The sequence below is a fragment of the Prunus persica genome, chromosome G7 (genome assembly GCF_000346465.2).
Source record: "Prunus persica cultivar Lovell chromosome G7, Prunus_persica_NCBIv2, whole genome shotgun sequence".
Taxonomy (NCBI): domain Eukaryota; kingdom Viridiplantae; phylum Streptophyta; class Magnoliopsida; order Rosales; family Rosaceae; genus Prunus; species Prunus persica.
In genome coordinates this window covers 21442215-21458528 of record NC_034015.1, presented here as the reverse complement: position 1 = coordinate 21458528, position 16314 = coordinate 21442215, and the positions used below count along the sequence as shown (strand labels likewise).

General features: G+C 37.5%; 3 protein-coding genes across 4 annotated transcripts; all 3 read left to right on the top strand.

Moving 5' to 3' along the window:
- Positions 735-8644, top strand: LOC18769736 (large proline-rich protein bag6). Of its 2 annotated transcripts, none has more exons than XM_020568328.1 (16): positions 735-1311; positions 2337-2474; positions 2897-3014; positions 3768-3848; positions 4055-4170; positions 4255-4326; positions 4689-4850; positions 4967-5036; positions 5141-5313; positions 5558-5722; positions 5824-5895; positions 5980-6109; positions 6216-6632; positions 7412-7818; positions 8069-8146; positions 8255-8644. In XM_020568328.1, exons 2-16 carry the CDS (start codon positions 2352-2354, stop codon positions 8261-8263), a joined length of 2193 nt encoding a protein of 730 aa, XP_020423917.1. In that variant the 5' UTR covers positions 735-1311; positions 2337-2351; the 3' UTR covers positions 8264-8644. The 2 variants fall into 2 exon arrangements, with proteins under 2 accessions (XP_020423917.1, XP_020423916.1); XM_020568327.1 differs by having other exon boundaries at positions 736-1311; positions 2331-2474.
- LOC18769473 (40S ribosomal protein S11) lies at positions 9081-10972 on the top strand. The gene is made up of 6 exons (XM_007202631.2): positions 9081-9194; positions 9334-9374; positions 9517-9617; positions 10097-10241; positions 10363-10452; positions 10568-10972. Exons 1-6 carry the CDS (start codon positions 9183-9185, stop codon positions 10656-10658), a joined length of 480 nt encoding a protein of 159 aa, XP_007202693.1. The 5' UTR covers positions 9081-9182; the 3' UTR covers positions 10659-10972.
- Positions 12716-16313, top strand: LOC18769029 (probable protein phosphatase 2C 27). The gene is made up of 4 exons (XM_007202344.2): positions 12716-13248; positions 14203-14400; positions 14649-14860; positions 15309-16313. Exons 1-4 carry the CDS (start codon positions 13057-13059, stop codon positions 15868-15870), a joined length of 1164 nt encoding a protein of 387 aa, XP_007202406.2. The 5' UTR covers positions 12716-13056; the 3' UTR covers positions 15871-16313.

Genomic DNA, 16314 nt, shown 5'->3' with positions numbered 1-16314 from the left:
CACAATTCTCTCTTTATTTCTTCAAGCCCATCCAAGAGGAACCAAAACATACTACCTAAAGTATACGTCAATAAAAACACAACTTCAATAATACGTTTCCATCCAGTTTATCTTTTTTTATTGGCAAATGATTGTGTAAACCAAATGATAATCTAGGTTAGACCCACACAGACTATTAGAATATTGTACATATAATTAAGTTTTAGATTAATAAAGAAATGCTAAATTCAGATTTTCAAAGGGTTTCACTTTGGGGGTAACAAAAATAGAAGACAACTTCCAATGTTTGGTTTGTGTATGAATAGTGAGTTCCAACTTTCTTTCTCAAGCCCTTTTTACTTTCTTGAAAATATCGTAACTATGAATCACTTCTCCGATTCACGACTTCTTATGTTCCAAGCAAGTAAAGATATTATATGACATCTACAAAATAAGCAAATAAAGAAAAATATCTTTGAATATATAATACATTTTACATATTCCTTATATGTAATTCCTTTATTGGCAATTAAAATCAATTACTATGAAATATATCCCATATTCTATTTGATGAAATCGTTTGGGAAATGCGAGAGGTTAAAATCTTCTCATCGATTAATGTGGTGCTCAATTAAATAGATACAATATTTGACCAAAAAAATAAAGAAAAATATACCATATGATAAAATAATTAAATATATACCAAACGAATTAACTATTTGATTGGAATAAGGTTTTTTCATTGCTTGGGAAGAAAGAAAAAGTGTACAAAAATGAACCCAGTTGTTGATAGCCAAAAACATCCTCAAACAATTTGACATTTCACTCCTGTCGTCATCCAACCACCTCAGCTTTCACGTTTTGACCCCAAAAAAAAAAACCACGACATCATCTTTGGAAAAAAATAAAAAAAAAAGTGAAAGGCCGATGATGTTCATCAACTGCTCAGAGTCAGAGTCAGACTATAAAAAAGCACACGTGCTCTAATTTTTATTTTCCCCTTCAGTATTCACTGCGAAGAAGCAAGCAGTCAAAAAACCCAAATCCCAACGGTGAAAATCCAGGGGTAATACTAATATTTACAGGTCGATTGCCACCCGACCACCACCACTCCCCAATTTAGGCATTGTACTTCCCTCCTGCCCCTCCGAGGTGCTCATCCATCGTTTGCCACACAGTGACAGAGCGGGCGACCCAGCCAATTTCAGTGGCGGAGACCATTTTCATATAAACCCCCCTCTCTCTCTCCGAGGGCTTTTGTGTCCCGCTTTTGGGCTATTATTAAGCTTCTCCATCTTCTGGAAGCTTCATCTAGTTGATCTCTTGGCTTAGGTAAGTATGATCATGTCGTGTGTATTGGGGGTTTTCGTTTTTATTTTGATGGGTCAATCGAATTTTTCGTGCTTCTGAGTTTGGTGATTATTGGGTTGGTTTGTCCGTGTATGAATTTTGCCCTTCTGGAGTTTTTAGATATTGAAAGTACGCGGATATTTTCTTTCCGTTTGTTCTTGATTCGGAAAATCCTAAGATTGTTGGTATATAGGCTGTTATTTTCTTACAAAATGCTTTTCCATTCATATCTTCGAGTCATGAATAAAGGTGTTCACTTTACTGAGGTTTTGAGAGATTGCATGCGATGAAAGCAAATTCCAAACGAAAAAAATAATGTTGTGAATTGAGTTGTTCACATCAAGACCAAAACTCATTGTGGCTGAGAAAGAACATAGTTTGATATGTATGCTGACTAGTGTGGTAATGGATCAAAGTCCAAACGGGTCATAGATGCTGTCAATGAAAAAGTAGAGAAGGAAACTGTGATATAAGTGCTGTTGCTTTCCTTATAGTTCGGATACGGTGTTTGTTTGTGCATCAGTTGTGTAGGTTTTGTGCTCAAAATCTCTTTTTGCGTATGGTTTCTTTCATTTGGGGCATTTTAACTGCAATGCATGTCATAACAGTTAGTTGTATGTTTTGCCTTGCACGCGTCAGACTTCATATTTTGTTTAATGCTGTTAACTCAGAATAGAGAGAAAGGGTTAATTGACTTGGGTTTTGGAAAATCAAACACATTTCAAATATGTTAGACTGGATATGCCAATTTTTCATTGGACATTCTTGGTTTTATGGTTTGGGAATTAACTAAGAATTTCTTCCCGTGTGTTTACCACAATTGTGAGCAAGTTGTTAGAGTAAAGCTGGGTATGCCTTATAAAATTAATTGTTTTCTTTTTTCTTTCTCATTTTGTTTTTTCGTATTTGTCTATTATTGCTGCCAATGAATTAAATTAGCTGATTGAATGCTCAAGGAAAAGAAGACAATATTTTTTATTTATAATATCGCTCCTTCGTAGGTTCAGTGTGGTCTGAGAAGAATGGGAAGTAATAGTGCTGAACACATTCCCATGTGCGAGCAAATTGAAGGGTCTGAAACTACTGTTGAGATAAAAATAAAAACATTGGATTCACAAACCTATACTCTCAGGGTGGATAAACAGGTTGGTACTCTTGTGGCTTTTTTATTATAGCTCCCACTAAGATCTGGCTTTCAGTTATTTGGTTGGCCATTTATATAAAGTTATTTAGTAAGTTTATTGCTTAATAATTCTGTTGCCTTGCTTTTGCTCAGGTGAGCAACAGTTATATTCCTCCTGTACAATCTTCACTGCTGTAATGCATGTGCATTTCTGTTGCATCCGTATAATGTGTGCCCAGCAGCTTGAGATTGCTTCCTTAAGTTAAAACTGTTAATATGTGCGATAATTTGAAATTACTTGTGTATATGCTAGTTTTAAAGATAATTATTGAAACTTATTTGTGAAGCAATATTGCCAGTGAGAACATGCTGGTAGAAAGGTTTTTTGTGGAAGTTTTGCATACTCGTTTTAAAATGAACCAAATTCTCTTCTCTCAACTGCAGATGCCAGTTCCCGCCTTGAAAGAGCAGATTGCCTCTGTCACTGGTGTACTATCCGAGCAACAACGACTAATATGCCGAGGAAAAGTTCTAAAGGATGATCAGCTTCTCTCTGCCTATCGTATCCTATTTGGTCTTTTGACTCGTGAAAGAATTTTTGAGTTTTGAAAATCTTGTGGCACTCTCTAGGTTAATTAGGATTTTCTGTTCTTCTGCGTTCTAAACTGGAACTTGCAATAGTGTTAATAGTAGTCGTGTTCGTATGTGTATAATTTTCAATCATAATCAGATTTGCCTCTGCAGCAAGATATGCAACAGAAGATAATTCAGTTAGAAGTGAACATAGATAAAGTTACTCAAAATCTCCTATGCAAAATATGAAATAATAATAATGTCAACCATTACTGTGAAAGATAGATTAAGACAACTTTGATATGCTAACTAAAGATTTAATACTAGCTATGTTTCGGGTAATGTTGTGAAAAATCCATTGAACAAATGGGTGGGGGCTTATGACTCCTGTGGTAATGACCTTACCCTCATGCCCAGAGCCAAAGTTCTAACCTCCCTCTCCTCCTTTGGTCTCCTTTTTACGAAAAGTAAAAAAGAATACATTGAACAAATGTCACATACTCTTGCTAAGAGATTTCCTCTATCAATAGCAAAGGTTTAATACTTGCCAGCTCTTTTTCTAGATTAAGTTCGAAAAAAATTAGGCATTATATGAACAAATGCAGCTATGAATATTGTGTGAGATCGGGGTTTATTATTGGTTCCTCTAGTCAACATCATGTTCCATTTTTCTTTTAAATGAAGTTTCACTCACCAACTTTTCATGTTAAGCATTTGAAAGTATTTTCTTAGCACAGTTTAGATGTTGAAGATGGTCACACCTTACATTTGGTTGTCAGGCAACCTATCCTACCATCACCCGAGGGATTACCAAATCATCCAGGTTGATGTGAAATCAATAAATACAGAGTACTCTTCAATTTTACATGTTGCGTGTCGTTAACATGTTTTAAGCTTTGGACACAGTAGTCTGGGTTGTTTGGAAAAATTGGTTATCCAACATGGTAGCAGAGCTTGTTTCTCTTGTAGATCTTTGGTTCAACTATTAAATCTCACGTGCATTATTTGCATGCTTTCAACTGTGTGTAGGAACTGATCCGGCTTCAAGTACAAGCCGTGGTCAGCATCAAGTTGCCCCTGGTGTGGTTATTGAAACTTTCAGCATGCCTGTTCAAGGGGATGGTTTTCCACCAGAAATCAGTCGGGTGAGTACAGAATAATTTGTATTTCTACTGGTGTAATTACGTCCGATGGTAATGATTTCCTCCTTTATCTCTGCTTCTGAACAGATCATCTCTGCCATTCTCGGCTCTATAGGATTACCAAATATTTCAGGTGGCAGTGAAGGGATTGAAGTCAGGGTAAATTAAAATTTCAAAATTTCAGAAGCTTATCACTTGTATGACTGGAAGTATGGGTTTATATATTTAACTTTCCTAGGCAATGTTCTCTCTCTGCAAAAGCACATACACGTACACACTTCCAAATTAGTACAAAGTATTCACAGTAATGAAAATACTTGACCATGGCTTTGCTTGAGGAAAAGAAAAGGGTAGTTTCTTGGAGGCTGCCAAGAAAAAAAGATCATAATGACGTTCTGACAAAATTGATAGATACTGTGTTTGTGTGTACCTGCATATGTATATCATTTGTTGTTTAAATTTAATGTGCACTTTTATGCTTACATCATTAATCTGGTATTTGGATGGTTGATATGCTGAAGGAACATGGGCCACAGAGGCCAGAAAGGACACCAGGTTTGAGTGGTATGTTTGATTTTTCCCAATTTCAATCTGAGCAAGCTGGCCCAAGGGGCCCCTCTGATAGATCAAATGGGACTTTTGGTCATCCAACAGATTTTTCTTTGGGGACTCTACCACCCCTGGCAAGTTTAATGTTTTCAATTCGTTTCATTTGTTTTTATTCTGTTGCCTATTTTGATCTTTAACTTAATGACAAAACAATAATGAAACTATTCTGCTATGTCGGTGGTCTTTGTAGGTAATTCCTGATTCATTGACTACTTTATCCCAATATCTCAGTCATCTGAGGCGTGAATTTGAGGCCATTGGTGAGTTTCTACGTACAAGATTTTTTATTGATATGTCATATATGTTTGTTACACACCAATGTTGATGGTTTGCTGAGATAATTTCAACACTCATTTACCAACAGCCAGAGATGGGGGAAGGGGTCAAACAGCTGCTACTCTTAGGACTGAAGAAAGTTCCAATGCCTCATCACATACAGGGGCAAGGCAAGAGGGGCTCCCCTCACCTGCATCGTTGGCAGAAGTCATGCGTTCTACTCGACTACTACTCCTTGAACAAGTTGGAGAATCCCTACTTGTGCGTTCTTAAGTGTTATTGTAATTTTTCACTATATTATTTCAAGTATATAATTTGGTGTTCCAATTTTGACAACTTGTGCTATTAGTTTGATTTTTCTTTAGTTCTCATAAGTGACTAATTTTATTGTTTGAAAGCAGAAGAGTGTAGTTACTGTGATCCTATAATAGCTAAAAGCTTTCAGCTGTTTGATTTATCATGTTAAACAAAAGACATTGCGATTTTTCATGTTACATCTTGGCAGCAATTTGCAAGCCAACTGGAGAATCAAGTGAATGTGACTGATCCATCAGCAAGGTTCAGTGCCCAATCTAGTGCGTCAAGAACTGGAGCTCTGTTTCACAACCTTGGCGCCTTTTTACTTGAACTTGGTCGTACAACCATGACATTGCAACTAGGTCAAACACCGGTAGTGTTCTGGAATTCTAATTTCCTTGTTTTGTCATCTTGTCCATTTAGATGTTGCTGACCTATAAAACTTGCTCAGACTCTGACTCATCTCTCATGCAGTCTGACGCTGTGGTTAATGCTGGACCTGCAGTTTTCATATCCCCGACTGGCCCTAATCCGATAATGGTTCAGGCAATTTTCTAAACACTTAATTCATACCTCTCTTTTGAAAATAGTTCTATTTGTACTGATTGAAGCTGAATCATACTTGGCCAGCCGCTTCCTTTTCAATCAGGAATGAGCTTTGGTGCCATCCCCATGGGAGCTGTGCAGCCTGGTTCTGGTCTTGTTAATGGACTTGGTACTGGTTTTGTTCCAAGGCGTATTGATATACAAATACGAAGAGGTACCTTTTATAATTTATTCCCTGGCTATTTCCATTCATGTTCTGTTTAATTTTGTTTGATGTAAAATATATGTTGATTTTAAGCTCTATTCATTTTACCCATAAGGTTCATCAGCAACAACACCCAATGTCACTAGGGAGGAACATGGGGATACTCAGCAGCCTTCAGGGCAAAGAAACCCAGCAAGCTCTGGTGGTGAAAATCCTACTAATCAAGCTATTTCAAGGGTCTCAGATGGTCCAGCTTTTGCTGGAGATTCAACTGTACGGATAGTGCCACTTAGGACCATGGTTGCAGCAGTACCTGCACCTCTCAGTCGCCTACCATCTGATTCTTCTGGTAATTCGATAGGGTTATACTATCCATTACTTGGAAGGCTTCAACATGTAGCTTCTGGACAGGTGAGTGGTGAACGAGGAACTCTAGCTTCTGGAGATCGGCCTCCTGCCGGTCTCCATGCTGATCAGCAATCTTCGGAATCTGCAGTAGAACAGCAAAACGTTGGAGGTCCTGCAAGAGAGGGTAATATTACATTCTGGCGGTTCCAGGGGAAGAGAATTTGTTTTCTAGCTCCGCCAGTGAATATACCATGCAACATAGTAGTTGAATCATACTTTTAGTACATAAATTTCACAAGAATGGAAGGCTGAAATTGTTTTAAGCCATTGGAGTGAAGAGGGTGAGTCCTTGGTTTGGGTGGCATTGGGGTTGGGTGGATGATGGGAAGACCCTAGTTTATAATCTTCTTGTAAGAAGAGAAGGAAGGAAAGGGAGATCAAAAGAGAGAGAGAAAAAAAGAATATAATAAGAATAGTTGATATTAATATGCTAAACTAGTATATGAAGTACAGCTAAGGTAAGTTGCCACATAGACCATACAATCATATTTGTAGGGTTTATTCTTTCACATGTTACGTCTAAAAGTAAGATTACATTTTATTGTTTGTCCAACCAAAAGTCATGATGTGCATCGAGTCATTGAATTTAATTTTTATTCATTTGCTTTACTAATATGTGCTGAAAGAAGAAACAAAAGTTCCTTAGATATTTTTTTTTTTTGTTTTAGAAACTGCGTGTCTTAATTTGTTATCATATGTGACTTGTGAAGTAGCTATAGAAAAGGTTGCTTTTAACAAATAATAATGTGTAGCTCATCTGAGGTCTTACTCACAAGAGTTGAATTAGGCGGTAGCTCATCCAAACACTGGATTTGAGTTTGTTTATCTCTTCTAATGTAGTTAACCAGGGCGGTCAAGTTGCTATCATAAGTTGAATAATTCATTAGTGCCTGTTTCCCGCAGGATCAACTCCCAATTTAAGGCAGGAGCCATCTATTGCACGGAGTGTCAGTGTCAACATTTTATCAGCTGGAGGAACCCAAAACAACCAAGAATCTGAGAGACAGATCCCAAGCGGCATTTTACAGTTTATAAGGAACCTCTTTCCTGGTGGTGAAATTCACGTAGAAGATGGCAGTGCAGAGGGATTGACTACAGGTTCTGTATCAGATCAGGCAAGGACATCGAGTGGTGTTGTGGGTGCACAAGAAGCCGAACCGAGGGTTACCGATGAAGGACTATTTTTGTCTAATTTGCTTCATCAAATCATGCCATTCATATCTCAAGCATCAGGGGGAGAGCCAGGTCTTGTACCTACAGCAGTGGCAAATTCTTCTGAGCACAGAATGGCCCAAGATTCTTCCACCAGGGTATGCATGCTACACCTGTTGTCATTGTCATGGCATTTCACGCCTCATGTTTTAACAGGTTTTGGATTTCTAGTTTTATTAAGTCAGTGCTCTCTTTCTTCTTCTTTTTTTGGGTCAAAGCACTCTTTCTTCGTAATGGCCAAACAAAGCATGGGCTGCTACGCCTAAAGTTGTAAATCTTGATGTTACTCTGAAATGAAAGTTTAATTAATTGATAAAGAACATGAAGAGAAGTATGTGTTTTTTGCAGGCTGAGAACTCCAATGTTGGGACATCCCGTCAGCGGAGTGATTGCGAACCAAATCCTCCTAGTTCAAAACGTCAAAAGGTGGTGATGATGAAAGTCTTAATCCATTTTCTTTTCTTTCTTGTACCCTTTATCTTTGTTGTTTGTTTTTACTGATGTTTATAAGTAGTATGGCTTTTTTCAATGCAGATGGAGTGAGTTATGATTAGAGGGTTTGAGCACCGGCATTGGTATCCATGGTCTGGCAAAAGTGAAGAGTTTTCTTGAGTATAGTCGTTGAAGTATCAATCTTTGTTTTTCACCTTAAAGCGAGACTCTGTAAAATTTCTCGAGTTCCTGTTGAGACATAGTTTTGATGATCCCTATAATATTAGTGTTTATTACATTCCTTGAATTACATAAAGCCTGAATTTCACATGCAACATGTGATCGATCGATCTTAGCAGCATTGAAATGTACTTTATAATTGTTTTGCGTCACTGGATATTTTCCATATATGTACAGAAGAGAAGCTTTAAACAATATTTCATGAAATGAAAAGGTCAAAGGTCTATCAAAGCTGAGGAGAGAGTTCTCCACGAAAGGCAGATGCCTTCCTATTTCTACCAAGTGTGTGGATTTTCCAATTTAACTCATTGACGCATGAAAGTATGATAAATTGGTAATGAATAAACTTCGTTTAGATGAGTGTAAAGAAAGCTTTAAACATATCAACTTTTACAAATGTTAATCATTAGGCGTCGTATCAAGGTGATTAATGAAAAAACTACACCAAAAAGCATGTGTGGTGTGGGTTTAGGTAGCCTTCTAATTACACCAAAAACTGAAAGAAAAACAATAAAAAGCCTTTTGGGAATTATTGAGGAAGAAGACAGAAAACCAAGGCCCTATGTAGTTGGAGGCTCATATGAAATCCGGCCCAAATTGGCCCAAATAAAGGGCCGCCCATATTGGGCCAAACTCACCCGAACGGCGCCCTTATAAGTTATAGAGGTTATTTCAACAAGACGCATGTGGCGCACGCAAACTAGGGTTAGCGTTTGTTTTGTTGCACCGAACGTTAATTCGCCTCCTCTGAAAGACCACCCCTCAACTCCTTGAGAGCTATCAATCAATCATGGCCGAACAGGTCGGTTCTCTATCTCTATCTCTATCTCTGTCTCCATCTTGCTGCTTTTTATTCTATCCTAGAACTTTGGTCTTTGGTTCATTTTAACAGTGCTTTCATTTTTATTTTTATTTTTATTTTATAATACATTTGGTTTCAGACTGAGAAGGCGTTTCTGAAGCAGCCCAAGGTGTTCATCAGGTAGCTAGTCGAAGAAACTTCGTTTTAAAAAATATATTTATCTTCCATGAAGTTTTGATTGTGTTTAATTTTTCTGCACTATCATGCTGTTACTTTTGGGTTTTATGTTATTCATTTTTCTATTTGTGTTGTAATAAATTAGCTCGAAGAAGTCTGGGAAGGGGAAGAGACCTGGAAAGGGTGGAAACCGTTTCTGGAAGAGCGTTGGGCTTGGTTTCAAGACCCCCAGGGAAGCCATTGAAGGTCTCTCTCTCTCTCTCTACTTATTTATCTTATATTTGTTTATATATGGGTAGTGGACCGTTCAAGCTATGCAATGTGATGAAAATGAACTAGGGTTTTAGTTTGACTGATTGATTTGTAATTTTGCATATGCATGTGGATAGTGATAGGCCTTCAATTTGTGGGTTAATTGGGAAGTGGCCTTTGAGTATTGCTGCATTGCCGTTTTTAAGTTTGATTTGCATTCTTTAAGATATGTACTTTCATGAGCGTATATAACTACCTTTTGATTAGAAAATTATGTAAACTTAGAGACAGTTTTGTGTGGATGACTTCTATTAGAGAAATTCATTGCTTATTTTTTCTGATCTCTGAAGTTTGGGTTATATTTCTTACTTCAAATTGAGCCTACTCCAATTGTCTCTTTTTGGCCGTAATATTCTACATGTTATGGTATTTGCTGATACGAATGCTCTACATTTTATTTTTGTTTCTTACAGGGACTTATATTGATAAGAAATGCCCATTCACTGGAAATGTTTCTATCAGGGGCCGTATCTTGGCTGGCACTTGCCACAGTGCTAAGATGAACAAAACAATCATCATTCGACGGAATTATCTACATTACATCAAGAAATATCAAAGGCATGATTCTTGTATTCATGTGTTGTCTTTCTATATAATTTCTGCTGTCATTTTGGGGAAAAAAAGGGCATCATGTTTTTTGTTGTTCTGAAATCTTTTTCTTTTTGGTTGCTTGCTTAAGGTATGAGAAGAGACACTCGAACATACCTGCGCATGTGTCTCCGTGCTTCCGTGTGAAAGAAGGGGATCATGTTACCATCGGACAGTGCAGGTCATATGCCTTACAAGCTCTTCTTCTCTTCACTGCCTCCTTATGAATATACTTTGGCCTGTGGGCAACACTCTCATTTCTGTTTGTTTGTTGATTTTGTTTTCCGATTGTTCAGGCCATTGTCCAAGACTAAGAGGTTCAATGTCTTGAAGGTGACCCCTGCTGGATCTTCTGGTGCTGGCAAGAAGGCTTTCACTGGAATTTGATTTGGTATCTGATTTTTGTGGTAGGCTGGTGCTGAAGGCATTTTTGGTTTTGGCAAGCTGATTATGTTATAGACTTGAGGAGATATAGTAGCTTCCCCCTGTTCTCACCCACCTTCTTCTCCCCATCGATTTTTGATGTAATGGTTAAATTTTGTGGTTTTGAAGATCCCCATGGTATCAAAATAGGCATATTTCAATTGTTTGTTTCCCAATCCAGATCCTAATAATTTGCATCATCAATAGTGTCCTTTGAGTTGAAATGACTACTGCACCTTGCTAGAAAATGCTAATGTTATGAGTTATTTTTTGGATGGACATGCTTGGGCACAAGTTCTTATTGCATATGTTCTGTCGTGGAGTCCGATGAACATTGCAATTATGTCATTGTAGTTGCAGCTGTTACCACAACCACCAGGTCTGCCGTGTGCGTGCTAGTACTGCACCACCCCGGCTACTGAAACGATGGCTAATTTTGTTTTGTTAATGGTGCGAGTTGAGTGCATACCAAGTTGTCTTTGTGGAAGCCCAAAAATAAAATGGTATGGGCAGCAAAGTGGGTATGAAATTCTTGTTTACGATAAAGCCAACCCAGATACCACACTAACCCAACCCAAGAAATAATAAGGCCCATATCTCTCAACCCAAGTTAATAGCTTTGCAGGATGGGCAACACCACCGCAAGCTGCACTAATAATATCCGGTGGACAAGGTTGTGCCACGTCAGGATGCACCCACTGACACCAGGCCACGTATTGGTCTCACTTGGTGTTGAGTAAGCAAGCAGCCTACTAGGAAGATTCCTTTTTTAAAGTATAAAGAAAGTGTCCTGAAGAAGAAGAAGAGCTCCTCCTTTCTTTGGCTTTGCTTGATTGACTTTCTCATGGAAAAAGTGCTTGAGTATGACACCAATAATAATAATAAAGCATGGAAACCTAACCCCATTTTTTCAAATAATGAAGCTTTTTTAGGCAAACTGAAAATAATTGCCAATGGTTCCTACCAAAGTGGCAGTGGATTCTCCCTTCCTCCATGGCATTCAGATTCGAAATTTCAAGGATTTCTTTCCTCTCCAATGTGACCAATAATAATAATAATAAATTGGAGACCAATAATAATAATAATAATAATTAATTGACGGGAAAATTACAAGTCTAGTGCAGTGAGTTGTGAAAATAATTGAGTTTAAAATGTAAAAAAGATGGTGTTAGTGGGCAAGTTGCAGAGAAGTGGATGGTATAGTAGACCTCCGTTGAAAGTTGAAAGAGGCAAAGGGCAAGCAAAACATAATAATATCAGCTCCTCCTTACATGCATCATCATTTTCCCATTTAATTCACTTTCAAACTTTTTGGAGGAATTATTTGCCCCATTTAAACAAAAACAAACTTCCTAATATAACTTGTCTTTTAACTTATTAATTAGGCTTGAGACAAATTATGGTTTTGCAGATAATGTCTCAAACCTACCCACTCCTACTCGTTTGTCTTGTGCTTTATTTATAACAAAACCTAGCATATATCTTGGAAAACTATCCAAACCCTATCTTCAGATTTTTTTTTAATTATTAATTCTGGCAAGCAAAACCTTTCTTGAATTATTTTACTTCTTAAATAAGCATGCCAATATAATATTAGTGCACTTAAAAAATAAATTCCACTGTTGTGATTGTGAATGAATGTGAAACGAAAGGCAGATGTGCTTATTATGACCAAAAAGAAAGGCAGATGTGTCCATCGAAAAAAAGAAGAGAAAAAGAAAGGCATATGATGGTGGATCGGATATGCGCAACGCATCCAATCCAATAATATCTTGTCAAAAAGGGTTTATGAAGCCACGGATTTTACTGGTGGTTAAGACTTAAAGACCACATTCATGAATTATATTAGTGGTTAAGAAATACGTTATCAAATGGGACACCTTTTTGTTTCCTTTAGATGTCATATTCATTAATCATTCATTCCTCTCATTTTAGTCAAATTAATACATTTTTTGAATTGCCAAAAATAATCTGAATATTGAATTACAGTTTTTTATTTAGCAAATGAAAGCACTTGGATTTTTTGTTTTTTGTTTTTTGGGTCTGCATTTCAATATTGAAAATGAGGAAAAGATAGAATAATATCAAAGAACCCAGCAAACAAGCCGATTTTCAGCCACGCTTTCACAGAAAAATCTGGAATTCTCATTCTCTCGCTCTCTCTCTCTCTCTCTCTCCCTCTCTCTGAATACTACTACAATAAACAGAGGCCCTCATTCCACTCAAATATTTTCAGAATCTTCTCACCACAAATTTATCTTTCTTTTTCTCTGCATCTTCTACTACTTTCCGATTCCCTCAGCAACTCGCTAAGAAACTGAGCACTAAGAAGAGCACACCCATTATCATTTTCATCATAAGCATGTGCTTGATAGACGCAGAACAGCTTGGTCAAGAAATGGGGAATATGGAGAATAATAACATCAATACCAACAACAATAACAAGCACTGGCCTTTGCAATGTGAAATCTTGCACAACCAGACGGACAATTTGGACAAGGAAACTCCTTTCATCAGCTCCAGTCTTCAGAAAACCATGTTAAACTCATTTCAAGTAAAAATTCTTCTTCTTTGACTGCTTAGCTTTATTGGGGTTGTCTCAATTTTGTAACTTTTTAGGATCATTCGGTTGAAATTGAGTTCTGGGTCTTTGTTTTCTTATGTGATGATGATTGACAAAACTTTCTTTTGCCGGTCTTTCTTTGTGATTTTTTTTTCTTTCTGTAATTGGATTTGTGTGTAGTTGGTCGTGGTCCGGTTGTTGCTCTTTATGTTTTTTTCAATCATTTGGCCTGTCGTGATTACAATTTCATTTTTGTATCTTTGCACTATTCAATAATTTTACTTAGACTACAAAATTTTACTGTTGTCATTAGTTTATACTGCATCATGCACGAAAGTTTTCTGCTTGAATTCCTATTTTCTTAATCATGCTCTGCTAATTTTCAGTTCATTTTGGGAAACAGTTGTTTTGGAAATTGTTTTTCCTATTTAGTAAGCTAAGCTGCAATTCTTTGTTTTGCTTTCACTTGTCGGAAGGTGATTCATTTACAAAAATTATTTACTTCCTTATCGTGCTCTGCACAGCCGGATGGTGATGACTAACGTTCTTGCTTTTCAAGGGTTTTTTTTTTATTGGATTGTGTTGTAGTGGATCTCTTCTTTTATTATCTGCTCCTTGAGTTCCTTGTCTTGTATTACATTTTATGTTACTCTTTATGCGTTGACAGATTTTGATATTTCACAACATTATACAGTTTTTCAATATCCCACAATTTTGTGGGAAACCCGATGATGTTGATGTTTCGATGCAATGTAAACTTTTGTGATTGATTTGAGTTTCATTTTCTGGTTTGAGAACATTTTTTCCAAGGAGAGTGTTGATATTATACTTGGAAAAAAATTTCCTAATTTACTTTCTTGTGTTTCCGAAATCTGTTTCCTTGACCTGTTAACTTGCAATCCGTCACATTCTGATTCAAGTTCCATCATGTTGTTGGTCTTTTAGCTCGAAAGCATATGTGAGGATACAGTGGTTGTAGACAGAAAACAGAGCCTGCTGAACTTGTTCCCTTCCCTTCGGTCAGGAGAGTGGTCTGACATTGGGGGTCGAACCCATATGGAGGATACTCATATATGCATTGGTGACTTAGCTAAAAAGTTTGATTATAATGTACTCAGTGAGGGAGCTATCTCCTTCTATGGTGTAAGTTTTCTCACCTTCTTCCATTGTATAACAATTCAAACCATCCCCAACACTTCTCAAGGTTTGGTTACAATGAGAACAATAATATGAAGAAAGGCTTTTTGGACAATTTCTAAATAGTTCAATCAAAATTTTACAACTTTAAGGGTACTTGCAACAGTTTAATGAAAGCTCATGCATAACAATCCAGACTCTTTATTTTATCAGATTTTGATGATGTAAATGGCAATTTAAAAAATAAAAAACAGGTATTTGATGGCCATGGAGGAAAGGATGCAGCACAATTTGTTCGTGACAATTTGCCAAGAGTAGTTGTTGAGGATGCTGACTTTCCATTAGAACTTGAAAAGGTGATAACAAGGTCATTTATGGAGACAGACGCTGCATTTGCAAAAACGTGCTCCCTTGAGTCTTCCCATGCATCTGGAACAACTGCACTCACTGCAATGATATTTGGGAGGTAAGGGGACTCTTTCTTCCGGTGTAGGTTGACTGTCATCTGTAATAAAGGTGTTGACTTACAACAGTAATGTCTTAAATAATCATTACTGCAAGGCCATCAGATTAAAGAATAAGAGAAAATCTAATCAGCTAATTCGTGTGGTGTCATGCTGAAGAATGAATTGTGTCTGTTGCATGAGCAAAACAAGAAATAAAAATAGTAAAGAAAACTGATGTTGTGTGACCCAATCTTGGTCGCAACTCGGGATTAGTGAGATTGAAGACTGAACTGATCATAATGGCTCAGAATGACCGCACCCTATATCTCCCCATTTGATTTAATTATCTTACATCTATGCACTTTTGGCTATTCTCATGCCCCGTTCTTGGGACTGCTTACTTTGTTTTTATCAGACCTTTTGTGTGACAACTAGTCTGCTTCAGCTTATAATTACCCTTTTGGACAGGTCTTTGCTTGTGGCAAATGCTGGAGATTGCCGGGCTGTATTGTCACGATGTGGAGCGGCTGTAGAAATGTCAAAAGATCATAGGCCCTGCTGCACAAAAGAAAGAATGCGGATTGAATCCTTGGGTGGATATATTGATGATGGTTATCTAAATGGTCAGTTAGGTGTCACCCGTGCATTAGGTGATTGGCATCTTGAAGGAATGAAGGGTGGGGGTGAAAGGGGAGGACCCTTAAGTGCTGAACCAGAACTCAAATTAATGACACTGACCAAGGATGATGAGTTTTTGATCATTGGTAGTGACGGAATATGGGAGATGTTCACCAGCCAAAATGCTGTTGATTTTGCTCGAAGGAGACTCCAAGAGCACAATGATGTGAAGTTGTGCTGCAAGGAAATAGTAGAGGAGGCAATAAAGCGTGGAGCAAGCGATAATTTGACACTGGTTATGGTGAGTTTCCACTTGGAGCCTCCTCCACATGTGGTGGTAGAGAGGTCTAGAGTCAGACGAAGCATTTCTGCTGAAGGACTTCAGAATCTCAAATTCTTCTTAGAAGAATAGAATTACTTGTTTATGAGTTGATGTTCCCTTGATGGGCAAAGGTCCGAACCGGTAGCAATAATACTTAGAAAATGGATGGGAGTTCGGCTTGTGTATATATATATTCATCCAGAAAGGGACTGCCACTTTGCTTCCTTCTATATCCGGTGCACCAATCTGTTCCAGAGAAGATGGAAGGATAAAGAAGACATTCGTATCATCAGGCTTTGGAATAACCACTTGTACCCTATTGGCAGAGAATGGAGTTAAAATCTTATTTTGTGTTGTATAACTGAGGTAGACAGGCAGGCCTGATTTTGTGGAGAGGCTGTTCTGTTATTGTACCTTTGTTTTTCAAGGTATATGCAGATGTGTAGTGTACATTTATTTGTCAGAACTCCTTCCATGTTTTGTAATACTTATAATTGTTATACAAAGTCCAAGGTTTAAGCTTCACTTCGTTAT